We start from the raw sequence: 16,400 nt of genomic DNA, 5'->3' as shown, positions 1-16,400 counted from the left end.
AAAGAGAGTCACACGGATGCAAATCTGAATATGAAGGGTCAAAGGTCACAAGTCGCCACAGGAAGTGGATGTTTTATCACCTCCTCACTCTGATTGGAGGTGAACAGAAGGTGTGTGTGACCGTGCACTTAACTCTCTGAACACGTGCACATGGACGTAAATATTCAGACTATTGACCTTGAATAAGACTTAATCTGATAATCTGCTCATGTTCCTGTTCAATCTGATTATGACTCGTGTCCACATTTGGTGGATCTGCTTGTTTTCACTGGGTCACAGATCATTTGCTGTCGAGCAGTTGATGAGAACGATTCATCAGTTTGACGGACAGCACAAACAGGAAGTGATAAAACAAACTAACACATGAAACGTCATGAAGACTAAACCCTGCACCAGAGGAACAGAGAGGATTTCCTCCGTGCTTTACGTCTCACAGCTCCACCGTTGTTGTTCTCCCTCCGACAGGTGTCAGGAGGAATGTCCGGTCGACACCTACGGGCCCCAGTGCGCCAACAAGTGCGACTGCCAGAACGGGGCCAAGTGCTACCACATCAACGGGGCCTGCCTGTGCAACGAGGGCTTCAAGGGCCCCAGCTGCCAGGACCGCTTCTGTCCCAGCGGCCTGTACGGACTCGTCTGCGACAGATACTGCCCGTGCAAAACCGCCAACACGCTCAGGTACTGAACCGCTGGTCAAGTGAGCAAACACATTCTCAACCATACAGCAGCAGGACGTGAAGGTTGTTGGAACGACCGTGGCTCGTTCAAGTGACATGATTAAAGCCCTTCTGCTCCAATGTCGAGCCTTTTCAGGATAATTCTGTCTCCCCCAGGTTTCAGCATTTTAATCATGAATCAGGAATCCTTGTGTTCGAGATGTGTTCATCACTGAACTCCTACATTTTACCTCTTGTGCTCTTTCATCGGGTTCTGATGGATAATAAGCGTCTGAATTTAAATCTGAAGAACACTTTGCAGTGTCCTCAGCACGGAGCTTTTTTTTTTGTGCTACATGCAGATAAAACTGTGCACGAAAAAGAGATTCACTAATTCATGATGTCCTCGCTCTGTCCCAGCTGTCACCCTCTGTCGGGGGAGTGCACCTGTGCAGCAGGATGGACGGGGCTCTACTGCAACGAGACCTGTCCGGCAGGGTTCTACGGCGGCGGCTGCAGGGAGATGTGCGCCTGCACCAACGGAGCCGACTGTGACGGCACCAGCGGAGCCTGCGTGTGCGCTCCAGGATTCATAGTAAGTGTGGAAACAAAGATGGACGACACGACGGCTCCTCAAAGTCAATCCCCCCCCGAATCCCTGAATATCTTCTGATTAATGAGGAAGCGGAGTCTGATTCAGCAGAGTTTCTTATTCCAGCACATGTATGACGGTAGCGTGTGGAGGTTGTTCAGCAGCAGGTGCAGAACACGCAGACGTTCATTTATCAGCTGCTGTTGACGCTGCAGGTTCGGTCAGTTACACGACTCGAGGAGGTGCAGGTGCAAAACCCCTGAACTAGGTCAGTGTGCGTGTGCGTGTGTGTGTGTGTGTGTGTGTGCGCGTGTGTGCGTGTGCGTGTGTTTAAGGCGTCTGCATCAGGATATTTTCTCACATTGAGGTAATTTTAGACTTTTTGATTTACACTTTTCACATTTACACATTTCGACCGAGAGCTTAAAAGTATGATTTTTTTTAAAGTTGGCCTCCTCTTGTGTAACATCTGCAAAGCAAAGTTTTTGTGCGATAAGGTCGTGTCCTCAGACCGTGAACGAAGAAGCTGCCATCTTTCACTTTTCACATCAACCAATCAGGAGTCAGTGTCAGCTGTCAATCATGACGTCTCAGCCTGTTTTGATATCATCTCTGAACTAATTAAAAGAAATGAACTCAGCCTCAGCTCAGAGTAGAACACAACGTGGAGGATGTGACTGAGCCTGTCAGTTAACCTGGGGGGGGGGGGGCAGATGTTGTTTGAGACGTTGGAGCAGCGTCTTCAGGCCGACCTGGACGGTCATGTGTTTTCAGGTTAGGATTAGAAATGAGTCAAAATGCTGGACGGAGATGGTTCTCCTCTGAGTTCTCCTCTGCTGCTGAACTTGAACATGTGTGTGGATTAGAAGTATTTTCCTCACTGACTCTGTTTCCTGTTGGTGTTCAGGGTAAATCTGAAATGTTGTGTTTCTGTCGGACACTAACTCCTTCCTGTCGGTCGACTCGTCTCGATTAGACTCTTCTTCTCCGCGATGGGACTCAGACGCTGTCACTTTAAAATTGTGGTGTCAGTGTTGATAAGTGAGGTTTTTACAAATTTGAGTTTTTTCATTTAAACGAGGCGCCGCAGCTCATAAAATAAACCAAATGAGTTTTATTCCTCTAAAAGATAAAATGGTGTTTGTGCGTAAACACGGAGACAAACAGAAACTAAACATGTTCTCATTGGGAACTGACTCATCGTCCTGTAGAGCGTCGTTTTTAATCCACAAAACAACCAAAGTATTAGAAAAGATATTATTCCAGGATTTGTCTTGGCTTCACAATTATGGTCACGATTAAAACTAAATAATACGTAGGTCAGAATAAGTGTGAGTAGTGTGTGTGTCTCTGTCTCTGCCTCTGTCTCTGTCTCTGTCTCTGCCTCTGTCTCTCTCTGTCTCTGCCTCTGCCTCTGTCTCTGCCTCTGTCTCTGTCTCTGCCTCTGTCTCTGTCCTGCCTCTGTCTCTGTCTCTGCCTCTGTCTCTCTCTCTCTCTCTCTCTCTCTCTCTCTCTCTCTCTCTCTCTGCCTCTGTCTGTGTCTCTGCCTCTGTCTGTGTCTCTGTCTCTGCCTCTGCCTCTGTCTCTGTCTCTGCCTCTGTCTCTCTCTCTCTCTCTCTCTCTGTCTCTGTCTCTCTCTCTCTCTCTCTGCCTCTGTCTCTGCCTCTGTCTCTGTCTCTGCCTCTGTCTCTGCCTCTCTCTCTGCCTCTGTCTCTGCCTCTGTCTCTCTCTCTGCCTCTGTCTCTGCCTCTCTCTCTGCCTCTGTCTCTGCCTCTGTCTCTGTCTCTGTCTCTGCCTCTGTCTCTGTCTCTGTCTCTCTCTCTCTCTGTCTCTGTCTCTGTCTCTCTCTCTGTCTCTGTATCTGTCTCTGCCTCTGCCTCTGTCTCTGCCTCTGCCTCTCTCTCTCTCTCTCACCTCTGTCTCTGTCTCTGTCTCTCTCTCTGTCTCTGTCTCTACCTCTGTCTCTGCCTCTGTCTCTGTCTCTGTCTCTGTCTCTGTCTCTCTCTCTGTCTCTGTCTCTCTCTCTGCCTCTGTCTCTCTCTCTGTCTCTGTCTCTACCTCTGTCTCTGCCTCTGTCTCTGTCTCTGTCTCTGCCTCTGTCTCTGTCTCTGTCTCTGTCTCTGTCTCTGTCTCTGTCTGCCTCTGCCTCTGTCTCTGTCTCTGTCTCTGTCTCTCTCTCTGTCTCTGCCTCTGCCTCTGTCTCTGTCTCTGCCTCTGCCTCTGTCTCTCTCTCTGTCTCTGTCTCTGTCTCTGCCTCTGTCTCTGCCTCTGCCTCTGTCTCTGTCTCTCTCTCTGTCTCTGTCTCTCTGCCTCTGCCTCTGTCTCTGTCTCTCTCTCTGCCTCTGTCTCTGTCTCTGTCTCTGCCTCTCTCTCTCTCTGTCTCTCTCTGTCTCTGCCTCTGCCTCTGTCTCTGTCTCTGTCTCTGCCTCTGTCTCTGCCTCTGTCTCTGTCTCTCTCTCTGTCTCTGTCTCTGCCTCTGTCTCTGCCTCTGCCTCTGTCTCTGTCTCTCCCTCTGTCTCTGTCTCTCGCCTCTGCCTCTGTCTCTGTCTCTCTCTCTGCCTCTGCCTCTGTCTCTGTCTCTGTCTCTGTCTCTCTCTGTCTCTGCCTCTGTCTCTCTCTCTGTCTCTGTCTCTGTCTCTGTCTCTGTCTCTCTCTCTGTCTCTGTCTCTGCCTCTGTCTCTCTCTCTGCCTGTTCCTGCTTCTCTCTCTTGTCCTCTGTCTCTCTCTCTCTGTCTCTGTCTCTCTCTCTCTGTCTCTGCCTCTGTCTCCTCTCTCTGCCTCTGTCTCTGTCTCTCTCTCTGTCTCTGCCTCTGTCTCTGTCTCTGTCTCTCTCTCTGTCTCTGCTCTGCCTCTGCCTCTGCCTCTGTCTCTGTCTCTCTCTCTGTCTCTGTCTCTGCCTCTGCTCGGTGGCGCGGCCCTCCTGGTGAGTTGAGTGATGCTGCAGCAGAGTGCAGATGAGACACCTTGCAGCAGAGCGATGACGGGACTTTGATAATTGGGACTGAGGACATCGGGGACTGGGAGCAGATGAAAGCAGGAAGAGCTTCAGATGAGTGTCCGTTTGGTTTCCAGCTGCTGAGCTCAGACAGATGTTGCTCTCGGCGGAGTCGTATTGATTCAGAAGGAATCTGTGCCGGTGTCTCACAGTCGGGACTCTGTGTCACTGCGAAGACAGGACACGGCTTTAAACAGAATTTATATGTGCTGTTGTCTCCACTCGGGACAGTTGGATCGATAACTTAAAACATGTGCAACTCTGAGCCGAGGTGTGAAATCTCCTGGAGTGTCACGAGGATCTGATGAGGCCGGAGAGGAACGAGAAAAGATCTTCTGATGAACAGGTCGTCACTCCCACAACATTCATTCAGATAAAACACAGTAGATGCAGAACCAGTGTCTTATAATAAATAACAATACAAATGAGTGAATTAAACCAAACTCAGAAAGATGGAGATGATCACATGACGGATCCCAGGAGTGAAGCCAAAGGGTCTAAATCGCCCCCTGGTGGCTGGCTGCAGTACAGATCATAAACCTCCTCCATGTTAGCAGATGGGACACGGACCAAACTTAAAGTAGACGTTAAATAAATCATTGTTCATGTTTCTGATCAGTTTGGTTTGAATCAGTTATTTGATGATATAAAAACAGGCTGAGATCAGTGGACTGTTTGATCCTGTGTGGAAACAGTTTAAAGACGTACATAAGTACATTTATTTGTTAATGTAAAAGATAGAAACATTAAGCTCATTGAATTTATAATCTCATGAATGTATCCGGATCCTTGGATCGGCTGCTGTTCATTATTCCCCGGGTCTGTTTCTCATTGAGCCCACACACGTTATTTATTAACAAAGTTTTCTTTATTATTTAAAATAAAGTCCTTAATTCACCAACTTTTTAATAAGGCTGCTCTCTTCCCCTGTCTTTGCACATTTGGCTGCTTTGTGAATATTAGATTAATAGCAATTTAAAGGAAGCAGGTTGGAAGCAGCAGCTTTAATTAGCACAATTTATACGTTGAAGGTCCTGATCAATGCGACGGCGTGCTGGAGGTTCAGGATGCGCCGGGCTCTCGTTCACAGCATGCTAACAGCCGCAGAATAAGGTTAGACGTCCCGCTAATGCCGAGCTGTCTGTCTCCGCTCTGACCGTGTCCTCCGTTGATTGGACGAGCGCAGACATCTTGTTTCTCTGCAGGGACCCTGCCACCACGATGATCCTCTCTCTGCTCCATTATACATGTGCTTGTTTGTTGCATCTCTGTCATCAAATTTAATGCGCTGGTGGATTCATAATGAATTTAAAGATGAACTCTGAACGAGACCTGGCTCCCTGGTGTCGAGCTGCACAGGAGGGGGACGCTGGTGAAAACCCGCTGTCACTCAAGTTCTCCCTCCAAACGCTGAGTGAGGAGCAGCTGAGGCGTCGTCTCATGAAGAATGAAAGAGCCACAGTCGTCCACTCGACTGTTTAAACAGTGAAACACGACAGACCAGCACCAGCAAACACATCCCACTCACCAGGGTTCAGTCTGATCCAGACCCAGAGCTCCTCTTCTGCTCTGAGGAACCTTTCACACCTGACGAGTCGGAAGCTCTGAACCCAGGTGTGAACGAGTCCTGAGTCCGAGCCGTGGACAGATGTGTTAAGTTCTGTGTGTTTCCTGTGTCCAGGGTGACGACTGCTCCATCGGCTGCCCCACCGGCCTGCACGGCACCAACTGCACCTCCTCCTGCTCCTGCCACAACGAGATCTCCTGCTCGCACATCGACGGCTCCTGCTCCTGCAGAGAAGGTTTCTCTTTTAATTCACTCGTCTTGTTCACCAGGGTTTCAGGCTTTGTTCATTTTCATGTCTGGAATTAGATTAGGTCGTTCACTTTGAAGCTCAAAACTGTTTTTATTGGGAAGGCTTGGTTAATACTTAAAATAAGGAAGACAAATAATAAATCATAGGTTTCTAACATTGGTGCAGAAAGTACTTGGATCCTTTTCTTTGCTGCAGTAATAATAATATTAATAACTATATATACCTAGCACTTTTAAAAGCAACTCTTACACAGTGCTGCATAAAGGCCAAATAAAAACAAGCAAACAATCCCATTATAAGACAAGTTGAGGTTTCTCAGGTGAAGTGTTCCACAGAGATCGGGCAGCAGGGGCCCCTGCTGTCAGGGGCCTCTGCTGTCAGGGGCCTCTGCTGTCAGGGGCCCCTGCCCCTGACAGCAGAGGCCCCTGTCACCTTAACACAGAACCTGAAGATCTCCGGCTCCGGGCCGCTGACGACTGATTTAGTTCAGTCGAGCAACTCGGTGCCAAATGAAGCAGGGCCTCAAACGTCAGGAGCGATATTCCACTTGTGAAACACAGTCAGTGACGGGGGACAAAAGGACTCTTCTCAGGAACTGGGTGAACATACAAACACTTAAAGACAGTTTCAAAAGTTAAGAGTTAAGATGGTTTAATGTGATGTGTTTTATATCAAAAACACATAATTGGTATAATAAATACTATGATTTCAAAATAAGGCGTAACTGAATAATTCACTAATGGAAAATGAAAATAAACATCGACAGCATCTCTGCTCTTCGTCCTGATGAATAATGAGGTTATTCTTTATTGTGATATATATCATGCTCACAGCTACAGGAGATTTCTCAACCCTTGTACGAACCACGCTGCGAGCCGACTGCTTGAACCGCTGCACCACCGCGCCGCCCCCAGAATTTTTTCCTTTTTACTATTTTGTTCTCGGCTCGTTTAATATCGCTCAATATCAGCATCTTTAAATATGTATGTGCCACTGAACCTCGTGGGGAACGTGGGTAATTAAAGTGGAGAGACATCAGAGGCAGAGAGCAGAACCAGGCCTGAGAGCTTTGGCTACAACTAGTGGGCGTCGGCCTCCACCCTCCAAACTCTTCTCTCACTTTAAAGCCACTGAGGGGAACTCAAGAGGCTCAGTGATTATTAAGAGTTATGAGCATGTGATTGAAATGTTATAATAAACTGTTCTTATGTCGATGATTGTAGAGCAAACATCTGATCATCTGTGCACGTCAGCATTAAGACTTTACATTATATATATATATAAATACACTAGAGTCTCGAAATCAAACCAGATCCTTGACGACGCTCGAAGACGCGACCTCGTCTGCTGGAGTTAAGAAGGAGGGAACATCAGGACGTCTCAGACGGGAGGAGACTGAGGGATCATCTTTATCATCTGACCTCGAAACAAACGGCTTCAAATCCTCTGGATGAACTGTGGAGTGATGTTTATCATACTTTCTGATGTCGGCAATAACCGATGCTCCGACTATGAAAATACATCCAGCTCGAACAAAGTGAATTCATCATTTCACTGATGTCCCTGATTCCAGCTCCAGAGGTAATGACCCCTCTGTGGATTAATGGTCCGTCCCTGTGTCTGCAGGTTGGCAGGGGGTGGACTGCACCATCCCGTGCTCCAGTGGTTCTTGGGGCCTGAGCTGCAATCAGACGTGTCAGTGTGCCAACATGGCGGCCTGCGACCCCGTCAACGGCACCTGCACCTGCTCCTCGGGCTGGAGGGACGAGTACTGCGACGCAGCGTGTCCGGTGAGTGGGGGGGGAAGTCATCGTTTGTCTCCATCCTGTGATCAGTCTCACACTCAGACGTCGGCTCACCTTCAGAGCCACAGAGACGTTTCCAGGTCCCAGCTGCTGAATCCTCGTTTGGTTTTCTGTGTTTCACACTGTACAGAAAACGAGATGATTGTCTAATAGGAGCACTGAGGCCGATGTGTACTAAAGTGTGTGTATGTGTTGTTGTGTTGTCAGGAGGGCTCGTACGGGCTGGACTGCAGAGAGAGATGTGACTGTGTCAACTCTGACGGGTGTGACCCAGTGAGCGGCTCCTGTCGCTGCCTCACAGGATGGACCGGTGAGTTCAGGACTGGGATCAGACCCACGGTGTCGCACAGCAGCAACATGTCATTTACAGTCAGAGGAATAAGAGCAGCTGATTGGTTTGAGACCTTCAGCAGAGACGCTGCTCGTTCATTTAAACACGTCGACGTCATGAACTCAGTCGTGGCTCCGTCGTGTTGCTCACGTTGCAGAACTCGTTGACCTGTCTGCAGGTCAAACTGTCCCAGGAAGGAAACACGTCCGTGTTTATCGAACACTTTACAGATTTACAGATTTCATACCTCGTTTGTCTTGGAAAAAGGTTTAAAGTTCTCAAGTGTTCTAAACGTTCCGTTTCCTGTCGGCTTGAACTTCAGACATGAACGAAACTTGAGTTAAAACCCCACATTGAACCACACCAACAAAACATCATTATTCTCTAACAGCGATGAGGAGTAGCAGGCGTGTGTTGTGTGTCCGTCTGGGTTTCTCCGTTCAGCCTCTGACTGAACTCGTCACAAACTCTTTCTGTTTTTCACTCGTCTCCTCTTTCGTCTCTGGACGATTTGAAGCATAAACCTCTGGAATATGTGAGAATTGATTCTGGTAGAGATGAAACATTTTCAATTTGTGCAGACGTGTTCACATCGATTCTCACCAATTCGCACCAGTGTGGTCGAGTGTGCGTCTCCGTTGACTTTGTATAGATCCAGAGTTTTCTGTCGGAGAAGCTGCTGGAGGTGGAGTCCACATGTGGACTGTGTGGTTTGATCAGCTGATAAATTGGACACTTATCCACTCTGAGATGAAGCAGCAGCACAGCCTCAGTTTGTATTGATTGTGATGTTATGCTTGATGAAGACACTTGAATACAAATATCTAAAAGACCCAGGAAAGGCTTCAGAAAGGCTTCAGTCTGATCCTGGAGGTTTGTGGAGGACGCATCCAGCTGCTGAACTCAAGCAGGTGTGGAAGATACCTGATCTGTGAATGAAACCGAATCTGAGGCTGAAGACGGACGTGCTGCGAGCGACATCATGATGTGAACAGAACAAACCAATCGATTTGAGGCACAACAAACTACAACCTGTGATTCAAGCTGCTGAATCTGACGGCTCTGCTCTTAAAGCGTTAAAGCAGAAGTCACTGTCGTAAATACTTGTCTGAGCCTGATGTTCATCAAATCACGTAGAACTAACCAACTATTGAAATGCGTTCCCCTGCTTCTGATGATCGACGAGTGGACGGCTTCACTTCCACAGCTCAGACAGAACAAGACTAAAACAAACGAGCTTCAGACTTTCTGTCCAAAACCAACAACACGTCTGTCCTGAATCCTCCAGCTTCTTTTAGCTCTCGCTCCGATGTTCGGTTTGTTACTCGCTCACGTTTCCTTGTCTCCGTTCCTCTGACAACGTCCTCTTTGGGTGTCTTTGTCTCATGTCTCTGACGTGACGTCCACACTGAGGAGACTTAAGATCAAACTTTACTGCTCCCACACCGGGGGACATTCCCTTCAGTTGTCTCTTAGCTCCAGCTCTGCTTGTCTGACAGTATTATTATTATAATGTTCCATCACAGTACACCAGAGTTACAAGGTGCAGTCTCAGGCCTCCAGGGGGCGCTGTGGTACTGACAGACATGACACGCCCCCTAATAAAGGAACAGGGTGAACGGTGGCTTTCTGACGACGTGTTTCAGGAGTGAAAGATGTCTCTCACACCCGGTGTCCCAGAGACAAGACTTCAAACCTTTACATCCATAAACAACCTCTAACACACCAGAGGAAACTGAACGTGGATAAAACACTTTTCAGATTTCTGTGAGAGAGGTTTTAAAATGACCTTTGCTTCTGTATTGTTAGAAGTTGTATCTTTGCTCATTTCACCTGCTAATTGTCCCTGAATCGTGACGAGTGCTGATCGGTATGAGACGATAAACGAGTGGGGGGGCGTTTGGACTGAGGAGTGGAAACGACGCCAGCACGACTTCACTTTCTCTATGAATGTTCAGCTCCAGAAAGTAAAGTGAGTTTGGTTTGAAGAAGTAAAGACCTGTTGGTTCTCTACAGAAACGTTTGTGTAATTACAGTGGAGAGGATGAGGAAATCGGTCCCACGAGATGAGAGGAGTGTTTTCATTAAGCTGAAATAAAAACCGTGTTTGTATCAGCTCATAAAAAGTTTCTCCTGTGACCCATCGGGTTCCCAGAGGAGGAAAAACACAATGAGAGGGAATTAAACCGTTTTTATGGTTAAGACGTTCATTTTAATTTACCTGTAGAAAACAAAAACAAATGTAAACATGCATCTGCCACCGGGATCACACTGGTCTCATTGAAATGAGCCAGTCCTGGTTTTTACTGTAGGTCCCGAACACAGCACACAGAGTTTGTAAAGTGAAAGTAGTAACACTGTGGATGAACCACTTCGTCTGTTTCAGTACCTTGATTTAAAAGCATCATGTGAGATGAACTGGGTCGGACGTTTCTTTTATTTGTGTCAAATCAGACTTTTGAATTTTCTCTGAATACGTTTGTCACTTTGGAAACGGTTGATGTGTGTTCAGTCTCCCAGAGTCTACATGTCCTCCACCTCCCGTCTCCACCCTCTCACCCTTTGTTTTAACTTCACATCCTAATGAACAGAGCTTCAGATCTCCACCCACTTTATGGCTCAGAGGTAGTTTATTAATTGAGTTATAATGTCTGCCTGTGCCCCACTCTGCTATTCTCTCATATTCTGTGTCAAAGGAAGTTTCTAATGAGCTGCAGATACGAGAGAGGGAGCGCACACCATTCTCACTGTCTGTTTCTATATTGTGTGTCTGTGTGTGTGTGTGTGTGTGTCTGTGTGTGTGTCCTCCCTCAGGTCAACTTGTTGCTCTATTAGCTTTGCTTTATTTTCCTCCTCTTCACACGTATTCCCTAAATTTGACCTTTTAATTGTGTGTGTGTGTGTTTGTGTTACTACAGTCGCAGGGTCCTGAATCACTACATCTGAGTGTGGCAGGATTGTGGAGACCAACATGTTGGTTTATAGTTTCAATGTGTGTTTGAGGGTTGCTGTGGAAACAGGTGATGTTAGGTTCAGTTGAGATGGAGGAGCTCAGGCTGGTTAAGATGAGGTTCAACATTTAGGTTAAGATTAAGATCACTGGACTCGCTTGAGTTTCTCCAAGATGTTTCACTTCTCATCCAAAACGTCCAGTTGACCTGTGTTTTAGTTTGGTCCATGTCCCGTCTGCTAACACGGAGGAGGTGGGCTTTATGACCTACACTGCAGCCCGACACCAGGGGGCGATCAAGATGAGCTCATGTTTGGGATTTTTCATGTGGTCCATTGTTGTGTACAGTTTATGATTATGAGTGTATACTTGTAGTGCACGTTGTCGTACTTGTCAACACACACTCATGAACTCAAAACAAAGTGTGTGTAGAAGTTGAGACGCAGTTAAAGTGTGAGTCAATGTAATGTGTCTTTAAGTTGTGTGTGTGTGTGTGTGTCCCTTGTGAGCAGTGAGGCCTCTGATCGTTGTGCGAGTCAGTTTTCTCACACACACACACACACACACACACACATCCCCACGCAACACTGATGAAAGAACCAGACACTTCAGCAAATGATTAAAGGGCAAAAAGTCTCCGGCAGAATTTGGAGAATTTAGGTTTTTGCCAAAGTGTGTGTGTGTGTGTGTGTGTGTGTGTGTGTGTGTGTGTGTGTGTGTGTGTGTGTGTGTGTGTGTGTGTGTGTGTGTGTGTGTGTGTGTGTGTGTGTGTGTGTGTGTGTGTGTGTGTGTGTGTACTTTGACCTCCAGAGAGAAATGACAAGTTCATTTTTCACTTTTCATGGATCATTAGATTTAAAGGATCTTTGAACATGTTTGTTAAAAACCAAACTATAATAAATCCATGTTTGCATCTAGTTCAGATAATTAGTGAAATGTTTTTGGGGCAAAACACAGATTTGTTTTATTTCAGATTTTCTTATGAGGGTTTTAAAAACCAACATTATTAAAACAGTGTTTGAACTAAATAATTATGATTAAAACTATAATCAGTAAATAAAGACGGACAATGTGACTCCTCTAAAAAGTGGAGCCAAAGCATCTCCATCGCCCCCTGGTGTCTGGCTGCAGTACAGGTCATAAACCTCCTCCATGTTAGCAGATGGGACATGGTAGACGTTAAATAAATGTTTGTAAAGATGTTTCTGTCGTTTCAGGTCGTTCTCATCTCACTGATGTTTCTGATCAGTTTGTTTGAATCAGTTGTTTGATGATGTCAGAACAGGCTGAGACGTGATGATTGACAGCTGACACTGACTCCTGATTGGTCAAATGCTTGTCAACAGTGCAACAGCAGCTCCACCCTGTGATCGCTACAGACTCTGACTCCACATGTATAAGATCTCATCTGGGATATTTTGGCTTCATTTGTGGACAGTGGGACAAAGTGGAGACGTGTCGTCCATATTTCAGAGCCTGTGGTACTCAGTGTAGTTCACTGTGTACTTGTACTTGTCCAGATGAGGGAGTTCTTCCTGCAGTCACAGTAGTTCTGAAACCACCCAGGAGCTGAGGGGCCCCTGGGTCTCCACTGTCCGCTGCCTCGGCCCATCACGTCTCTGCAGCCCTGGTTGCCATGGCAGCTGTGGTTGGGGACCACCCTGACTCTTTCAGCTTCTCCTTGAGACGAGCGATGAACTGGAGCTTTGAGGTTCACGTGTTGGTGACGTGTGGAAACACTGAGATGAACAAAGACAAAGTCCAGCACGTTGACTTCTCTGTTGTTTAGTCGCAGCCGAGCATCAGAATTATCAGGAAACATCACAACAACAACTTTTATCAGATTTCACTCACGTTAACTCTCAATAAATAATGATGTTTGGATAATCTAAAAAATAATGAGACGATAATGAAAACAATGATTAGTCAGGACCCCTCGTGATCCTTCCCTGCCGATGACTTCATTTGTTGCTCGGAGACATTTAGATTTTCATCTTTTAAAGAACAAATCTCTTCTTTCCGACTTCCTGACTCTGTCTGTGGCTTTCAGCCCAGCGCCTCATGACTTCCTCCTGAACACAGGAATCTTTTCAACTGCCTCAAATATGTTGTTTCATTTTTAAAAAGCTCAATTTCCTGAAACAGTCATATGTAGAAATAGTGCATTTGTTGGGGATGAATCCACATTTGATGCTGTAGTGAGAGATTGGGGCGGGGGGGACGTAGTGTGTGTGACTTTCAAAATAAAGTCCAGTGGAGGAACATGTGACCCAGTGTAACAGTGTGGCTCATTCATGTGTTTTTCATAGTTTGATCCCTGTGGCGTAGTGTCCGTCTAGGTAGAAATCTGTATCAGTGTTGGGAAGGTGACGCTGTATGATGCGAAAGGTTTTTTGGGGATTTGTTGACGTGAAGAAATATAGAGGACGTCCCCAGACGAGCGTGGAAGCTGTTCACCGTCTGTCCCACTCTCTGTCCTGTGTAAAATCCCTTGTGCTGCTGTTCCCTCTTCATCCATCAATCCCTCTCCTCCTCTTTCAGTCCGTAAGTGACACATCAGGAAGAAGGTTTGATTCACTTACAAGAACAAATCCTTCATCAGTGTGTGTGTGTGTGTGTGTGTGTGTGTGTGTGTGTGTGTGTGTGTGTGTGTGTGTGTGTGTGTGTGTGTGTGTGTGTGTGTGTGTGTGTGTGTGTGTGTGTGTGTGTGTGTGTGTGTGTGTGTGTGTGTTGTGTTGTGCAGGTGTCAGTTGTGACAGTGTGTGTGAGGAGGGACGCTGGGGACAGAACTGCTCGTCCAGCTGCACCTGTGAGAATGGAGGCTCCTGCTCCCCAGAGGACGGCTCCTGCGTGTGCGCTCCTGGATACCGAGGAACCAACTGCAGACGAGGTAATAAACTACTACTACACGTATGTTGTACTAATACTCTGCCAGCTACACTGACGGCAGAAACACTTCACCAGAATTAAAAAATACGACTAAATGTCTGTGGTGCAGCTCGTTTGTGATTGACCTGTGAGTGCAGGTGAGCTTTGGACACTTTATTCATATCACACATTAAAAAGCAACAGGAGTTGACTCGAGGGAAAAGAAAGAACAGATAAAGAGAACAAGTGGGATGAGACATAACAAAATCAATGCAAGAAACTGAAGAGATCAAATACAGAAGATAAAAAGTGAATGTCACACAGAAGTTCAGCCTCCCAGTCCCTGGTGTGGCATCCCAACACAAACGTGGATCTGGTGGATTTAATTGGTTTCATGAGGATGAACTCATTAGGTTCTGGTGGATCAAAGGATCCAGGAAGTTGTCATCTCTTTATTGAACATTGTGAAATCAGACATTTTCACTGAATACGTCATGATCCTAATGATTTACATGCATACAGATATTACATATTATATATTATATATTATATATTATATTTATGGGACTGACATGTAATATGGTGATTAAATTCAAGGTGACTGTTGGGTCACAGTTATCATCTCTTGAGTGACTGAAACATCTTCATATGCTAAATAACCCAAAGGTTAGAACACAAGTACAAAGTTCCGTCCCCTCTGGATTTAAAGACAGAAAAACGTCTCTGGAAGTGGAAAATATCCTCGAGTACCTTGAATTCTAGTAGCAAGTTGAAATGTTCCGAGTGGAGCTTCCTGCTCGACCTTGGGAACACACACTGTTGAAAGAAGAAGTCTCAACTCAAATTCCGAGCTGAGGGGGAAAGTGATGAACCTTCAGGGGGAAGACGTTCTCTCCTGTCGCTCTTTGAAAATATAAAATACTGGAACCTTAAATGGCCCCAATCAGATTGTTCTGTATTTTAGAAACACATCATTAGTTCTCTGAAAATGATCCACTGATTTCTGTAAGTTTGAATCGACTGGTTCTAACCCAGCTCTTATCTTCTAACCAGTTTATCCTCAGGTTGAGTTTAACTTGATCTGGTCATTGGATCCTTGTCTTTTATCTAGTTCAGACTCTTTGTGTGGTTGTTGTTGTGTTGTGTTCAGGACAGTGAAGGTGTGTGTTCAGGACAGTGAAGGTGTGTGTTCAGGGTACAGCACAGACTTGCCTGGGGCCCTGAGCTGAGTAGGGGCCTCTGACAATGGCTGATTACATTAGCAATGACAATTTTATAAGAAATCCCATAAATACCATGATGAGCTTGGTCCAGGAGACTGAAATGACACCAGGGTCAGAAACTGTGTGTTTGAACTGGTTCTGGAGAACAACACAGTGAGAACCAGCAGGTTCATCATCAGAGTGACTCTCTGCTCCTGTGAACAAACAGCTGATCGTTTAAAGTGAAGCCTTCAGGCCTCCAGCAGCTGCTCCTCCTCTTCTTCTTCTTGATTTAGATGAATAACAGACGATGTTTCTCCCAGTAATCACTGTGATTCACAATCTCACTGAAGTGGAGCGTGTGAATCATCTCTTGTTCAACCTGTTAGAACACACACACACACACACACACACACACACACACACACACACACACACACACACACACACACACTCTGCAGTTAACTCAATTAGTGAAATGCTGTTGTGAGAGAAGCAGGAGCTGATCTCACCACTTAGAGAGCAGCGTCAATTAGAGGAAGACGAACCAGGGAGGAGGAGATAAAGCTCAACTAACAGAGCCAGCATGTTGACCTGCAGCAGCTCTACACATATACACATAGATTATAGGACCAAGTAGGATATAAGATCATCATTAACAATGATCAAACAACTAATCAGTAGTTTCCTCTATAGACTCACACACACTGCTAACCCACATACTTCTAACGTGTGTGTGTGTGTGTGTGTGTGTGTGTGTGTGTGTGTGTGTGTGTGTGTGTGTGTGTGTCTCCTCCGCAGCCTGTTCACCTGGTTTCTACGGTCACCGCTGCAGCCAGTCGTGTCCTCAGTGTCTCCACAGTGACGGAGCGTGTCACCACGTCACCGGACACTGTGAATGTCTCTCTGGATTCTTCGGCTCCCTCTGCAACCAAGGTCTGTGTGTGTGTGTGTGTGTGTGTGTCTATGTGTGTGTGTGGTGCTTAAAAATACACAAAATACAATCAAATTCTCACCAGAAACCTAAATAATGATTTTTTTGAATTGATCAACCTCAGTTTGTGCAGATCTTGTATCTGACCCATTTTCCCACGTGATCCCAGCAGCTGAGTTTGGTTCAGGATCTGTTTCCTGTTCTTTCTGAACGCTCTGACACCTCACTGCGTAGATCACGTGATCATGTT

The 16,400-nt window shown here is 46.3% G+C and overlaps 1 protein-coding gene across 3 annotated transcripts in view; it reads left to right on the top strand.

Annotated features, from left to right (window-relative positions):
* The window catches only part of LOC118107642 (multiple epidermal growth factor-like domains protein 11), an 89,609-nt gene that overhangs the window by 61,326 nt on the left and 11,883 nt on the right, over window positions 1-16,400 (top strand). For all 3 annotated transcript variants that reach the window (XM_035155668.2, XM_035155667.2, XM_035155666.2), the window contains exons 10-16: window positions 466-678; window positions 1,077-1,251; window positions 5,925-6,045; window positions 7,687-7,850; window positions 8,073-8,175; window positions 13,890-14,036; window positions 16,018-16,152. In XM_035155668.2, coding sequence (XP_035011559.2) covers window positions 466-678; window positions 1,077-1,251; window positions 5,925-6,045; window positions 7,687-7,850; window positions 8,073-8,175; window positions 13,890-14,036; window positions 16,018-16,152 — 1,058 coding nt within the window. The remainder of the gene's footprint in view (window positions 1-465; window positions 679-1,076; window positions 1,252-5,924; window positions 6,046-7,686; window positions 7,851-8,072; window positions 8,176-13,889; window positions 14,037-16,017; window positions 16,153-16,400) is intronic.

The sequence above is a fragment of the Hippoglossus stenolepis genome, chromosome 1, assembly GCF_022539355.2.
Source record: "Hippoglossus stenolepis isolate QCI-W04-F060 chromosome 1, HSTE1.2, whole genome shotgun sequence".
Taxonomy (NCBI): Eukaryota; Metazoa; Chordata; class Actinopteri; order Pleuronectiformes; family Pleuronectidae; genus Hippoglossus; species Hippoglossus stenolepis.
The sequence above is the reverse complement of the archived record's forward strand: the minus strand, read 5'-3'. Positions and strand labels throughout refer to the sequence as shown.